General features: G+C 40.2%; 1 protein-coding gene across 1 annotated transcript in view; it reads right to left on the reverse strand.

Moving 5' to 3' along the window:
• LOC122079635 (ceramide synthase 1 LOH3-like) overlaps positions 1-5703 on the reverse strand; it is a gene marked incomplete at its 5' end in the record, with an annotated part of 29433 nt that extends 23730 nt beyond the window's left edge. The window contains 1 exon segment of the mRNA XM_042646261.1: positions 5655-5703. Coding sequence (XP_042502195.1) covers positions 5655-5703 — 49 coding nt within the window.
• Positions 5704-6000: the final 297 nt, after the last annotated feature.

A 6000-nucleotide genomic window follows, 5' to 3' on the forward strand; every position in this document is an offset into this window, starting at 1 on the left:
CTTTCCTTTTGAAATGAGAATTTGCCTCAATGGGTGTATCTGAAGGCTAACACCCAAACATGCTAGTCTTAGAAAGGATGTCCAAGATATATTTCTGATAAGAAACAACAATACCCATGGTAGACCATGCCACCTCAATCCTAAGAAAGTACTTCAACTTCCCAAAGTCCTTAATCTCAAACTCTTTACGGAGACAAGCCTTGAGTTTGGAGATCTCAATTGTATCATTCACAGTAACAACAATGTCGTTCACATAAACAATAAGAATAGTAACCTGATCACCCACCCTTCTTATAAATAGAGTCTGATAAACATTACTTTGAGTGAAGACAACTACTACCATAGCCTTACGGAAGGAACCAAACCACGCCCTGGGAGATTGTTTCAATCTGTAATGAGTTCTTTTCAGTTGCACACCTTTCCCTAGGTTTCCGGACTGGAGTAGCCTGGTGGACCATCCATCTACAATGCCTCTGTCAATTCACCAGGAAAAAAGACATTCTTGACATCCAGTTTCTTTAGCTCGCAACCAAGGTTCACTACACATGAGATAACTCTAATTGTGTTCATTTTAGCAACATAGGCAAAAGTCTCCTAGTAGTCGATTCCATATATCTAGGTGAAACCCTTGGCAACCAGTCTTGCTTTGTACCTGTTTACAGTTCCATTAACAATTTGTTTAACTGTAAATACCCATTCGTAGCCTACTGGCTGCTTCTATAGTGGGAAAGTAACTACGTCCAATGTGCCATTTTATGAAGGTCCCTCATCTCCTCATTTCATTACATCCTGTCATCTAGGATCTGCAGCCAGGTTTGAGGAATGGAAATAGAAGACAATGAAGATATAAAAGCACGATAGGATGGAGATAGAGCGTTATGAGACACTATTTTTTTAAATAGGGTGTCGAGTGCAAGTCTTACTTCCTTTTCTATGGGCAATAAAAACATCAAGAGATTGATTAAAAAAAATTAGGGGAAAAAATAGATACTTGGGAGAGTAGAATCAAGATCAAAGGGAAGCTGTGGAGCAATAGTAGCGTGAGTGGTGGTGCCAGTTCTCCTTTTCTTGGGAAAAAATATCTATAACTCAAGATCAGGGACCTGTCACTTTTGTTGAATTAGTGGCTCCCCTTGTATGGGATTTTCTTGAGTCCTAGTACATTAGTGTCCTTTTCTCCCTCATCCTCTTGAGGCAAAGTCACATCAGTGTTGTATTTTCCTCCCTCATCCATCGGAAGGAGTGGAGGACCATCAAATGAAGGAATCAAGAGAACCTTTTCACTTCTAGAAGACTGCCCCTGAAGAGGTGAGTAGTATGCGTCAATCTCATAGAAGATCACATCCATGGAAACAAAGAGTATCCTGGAATGAGGGTAATAACACATGTAGCCGTTCTGAGTGGGAGAATCCCCTAGAAAAATGCACTTGAGACCCCTAAGGTAGAGCTTGCCAGAAACATTATGATTTTGAACAAACTAGAATGAGCCAAACAACTTAAGAGGAACAACAAAGTTGTGAGAACCACAAAGCATCTCCATAGGACACTTGAAACCCAACATGCGTGATGGCATCCTATATACAAAATAGGCAGCAGTAAGAACTGCCTCACTCCAATATGGGGTAGGAATATACATCTCAAACATAAGGGAACTAGCTACCTCCAACAAGTGTCTGTTCTTATGCTCTGCAACCCCATTTTGTTTTGATGTAACCACCCAACTTGTCTAATGGATGATCCCATGGTCCACAAGGTAGGACTGAAAGGAACCTCCATGTACTCCCTGCATTGTCAGTCCTCAAGATCTTGACCTTAGCATCATATTGAGTTTGAACCATACAGTGGGATTCCTTAAAGCATTTAAACACCTCACTCTTATAATGCAATAAATAGACCCAAGTAAGACGAGTATGTAAATCTATAAATGTAACAAACCATCTCTATCCAAAAACAGATACAAGGCGGGCAGGGCCCTAACATCAGAGTGAATCAAAGAGAAAGGAACAATGCTTCTATTATTAGAAATAAGGTAATTATTGAGTTTGTTTAGCAAAAACACATGCATCACAATTAAACTAGTTTTGAGTAAAATTTTTAACTAAAGTGGGAAATAATCTAGATAGTCTTCCCCATGGGGGTGTCCTAAACAATGATGCCAACTATGGAGCTCTAGTAGGGCCAACTCTATAGTTGTATGATGAGTCTCTGTAGATCCAAGTCCTGAAACACACAATGAGTGGGAAGAAGGTGACTTTACAGTTCATATCTTTTGCAATATTACAAATGGACAACAAATTAGTAGGAAATTGAGGAGCATGTAAAACAAAGGAAAGGGACAACGATTGTGAGCATTTAATGGAACCCATCCTAACAATAGGAGATAGAGAACCATTAGAAACTCGAACCTTGGTTTTACCTAAGGATGTACAATATATAGAAAAAGAATTGAGCGACCCCAGCATGTGATTGGTAGCCCCAGCGTCAATTATCCAATTCTGGAAAGCAACAGATGCACAATGACCATCAAAGGTAGTACCTGACTGAGCAGAGTAGGAGGCAAAGGTAGCTGGCAAAGAGGAAGCAGCAACAGCAAAGGAGGATCCCAATTGAGTCATCCTATGACGAAGCATAGTCATCTCATCGTTGGAAGAGAACCCTGAGTACCTTAGCAATCAGTGTTGTCAACTGTCTCAGACTGATTTTCTTGAGACTGGGAGGACTTTCCACTGCCCTGATTATGCCCAAAGGTATTGACGAGCCTCCCAGGAGCTCCCAAAAGGTCTCCCTAGTGTGTCTCTCCTTACCAAAGTAGTCACACTTGACAACTGGCTTGTCAGTTGAAGAAGCATTATTCCGTGCAACATTACCAGCATGTTGACTAACGAAACCCTCTGCAGAATGTAGGGCTGAGCAATCATGAGGGACAGGCTAAAGCATTTTAGTTCGATGACTTTCTTCTGCCTGAATCAGAGAGTAAGCATGCTCAGAGTAGGAAAAGGACCACAGTTTAGCACATTAGCCCTAATCTGATCACATTCCATGTTCAAACCTGATAGGAAATCATAGACCCGCAGCATCTCCTCACGCTTCTTAAAACCTACAATGTCAGTAGCACAGGTAGACTGATATGTTTTATAGTTTTCAATCATATGTCACATACCACACAGTTCTGAATAATATTAAGACATAGCTCTTTCTAAGTAGCCCTATAGAGCTTCTTTCTCAATCAAAGCACTGAGCATTAGTGCCCACTTGAGAATAGGTTCCCTTAATAGCTTGCCAGATAAAGGTAGTAGCATCAAGCAATAGGTAGTCCCTAGCAATTGATAAGATAGGACATTACCAAACAATTAGCAACATCCCATTTGTCATGGGGCACCAGCAGTAATAGAGCAAGCAGTAGTACTTGTAAGGTAGCCGGCATAACCTCGGCCAGCAATAGACAAGTAGTAGGAATGGAACCACATCAGGTAATTTCTCCCATCCATCTTGATAGAGCTAGTAGGGAAAAAGGGATAGCCGTTATTAGAGCCACGACTCCCCCCAATCCAAGAGATTTGATGTGCCAGAATCTTCTGACCTCATACATGCTAATCCCAAGAGTAATCACAAACAACGTGAATTGTCCAGATCTAGCAATGCATAAGGATCTGGACAAAAAACTACGGCTTACACCACAGAAAAGGCCCCCTGTGGGAAGAAACTCACCACCAAAGGTAAAACCCTACAAAGACCAAAAGAAGGGAGGTGGCTAGGCCAAAAAAGGAGAAGAAGAAGGGGTTTGGAGAAGAGAGGCCTAAAGGAGGAGAAGGTCTAAGAAAGAGAGGGCGAGAGCAAAAGGGAACGAGCAATGAGGAGAGAGAGGGTACCACAACCGAAAGAGGGAAGTCACGAGAAAGAAAGTCGTGAGAGGGGAGAGAAAGAGAGCATAAGAGAAACTGAGTGGGGTGGTGGTGGAGGTCCTCATAGGGAGGAGAGAGAGAGAGAGAGGGCTGCGGCAGTGGTGGTGGTGAGGCGCGATTGAGAGAGAGGGGTGGCGGCGGTGATGGTCGAGAGAAGAAGAAAAAAGAGAGTTAGGGTCTTGGAGAGGGGCTCCTAAACTGCTCTGATACCATGTTGATTTGGGAAAGTGTGACTTGTGTCTAACTTGACACAAGCCCTCTTTATTTATAATAAAATAAGCCCTAAAGGGCATAAGGGCATTTTAATAACAACCATAAAACATCCTAAAACCCATTATCACAACACATTGTTTGGAGCAGAGCACTAATTTCAGCAATAAGAAATTGTGGATTCTAGGTTTAGAAAATAAGCAGTGTTGAAATGTTTCCTCTAGAAAGAAAATTATAATATCCAGCCATGGATTTTGTAATTTCCACATTCAGGAGCTTTGAACTATAGGGCCATTTCATGACAAATTTGGAGCATTGTCTGCAGTCCATTATGTGATGGGCATAGAAAAACAGGACAAGTGTCAACCAAGTGCCTTGGGCAGGAACTGGACAAACCTTACTGAGTAGGAAAAAAAAAACAGGGTTTAAACTTTCAACTGAATAATTTGGATTTAAGGGGCTAAAATCAGTGGGGATAACAAATACCAATAAATGAAGGGGAGTGATCATACAAATTATATAGAAGTCAGTGTTAGGAGTCCTAGTTGGTAGTAGCTTCTATTTGTCCAGTGACGGCCAAGTTGCACACCAAAACTGGAACTTCATTTATTCTAGACAATACTTTTACAAAACAAAAACTACCTTTCAAATATTTAAGAAAAGGCACCAAAACCTTTTTTTTTTTTTTTTTTCCACCAAAAAATAAGTCCAAATGGCGAGTTAGGATGGAATCTCAACATAAATGGAAGTTTTAGATGTAAATTTGGCGTACTTATATAGCCACAAGCCAAACTTGTGACCTGTAATTGGATCTGAATCATACCCAATTTGTTATGTGATATCAATGCCCAGTCAGACATGGTCATGATTGTCATCCAAAAACTTGCACAACATCTTTGTCCAATTACCCAAACAGCAAGGACAATTCAAAGCATTTTACACACCAGTAGAAAGTACAGTAACCAAGCACCTGTACATGGAAAACATTTGATACGTGCATTCTTAAGATGTTCAACCTGATCTCCACTTCAGAAGTCCATGTACAAATGATATAGACAAAGCCACTATACAGAATCTAATGAGATATTGTTCTAACAGAAATTTAGCTGTAACCTCTCCATTTAAATATTCTTACTTAATATGACACTGAAGTCTTAATGATATGGTTACCTACTCAGATCTCAACTTAAATAAGAAACAAAAATAAAATCAGGTTCTCCACCTATATATATCTAGCTAAGCGAAACAATTACATATCTGAATACTACTCAACATGAAGAACAGAAAAATCAACATTGGACTTCTGGATCTGAAACTAGTCTCCAATGAACAAAACAATTTATCAGACAATAAGGATTATTAAGAACATCATTTTTTTATTTTTTATTTTTTTTTGGGGGGGGGGGGAGGGGGAGGGTGGGATTGGATGAATCAACTAAAAATCGTAGCCGAACGCAATTATAATCTACAGAGAATAATATAAAAACGGATATAATTTAACAAAAAAAAAAAACACCTACAAAAGTAAGTGATGAAAAATACCTCAAAGACGAATCTGTCAAGAAAGAAGCGTATCGTTGGAAAGAACAAAACAAAGAAGGGAAGAGCAGTGAAATCTTCATAGACGGGGTAAGATTCCTCCTCCCAATTGATCGAACCCATGCCTAAAATTTGCAGACCCAGGTATGATCTTGCAGAATCGAAGAAAGAAAGAATATACTTAAAATGAATCCACAAGAACCGTCAGGCGGAGGTGTTGAGTTGAGTTGAGTTGAGTTGAGATACGGATCGATTCGATGGAATAATGGAGACAGGATGAGGTGGTGTTTGATTCACCCTTTTCAATTCTCTGAGAAAGACACCGTATTTCCATCTGACGAAACTACCC

Source organism: Macadamia integrifolia, chromosome 5, assembly GCF_013358625.1.
Source record: "Macadamia integrifolia cultivar HAES 741 chromosome 5, SCU_Mint_v3, whole genome shotgun sequence".
NCBI classification, from domain to species: domain Eukaryota; kingdom Viridiplantae; phylum Streptophyta; class Magnoliopsida; order Proteales; family Proteaceae; genus Macadamia; species Macadamia integrifolia.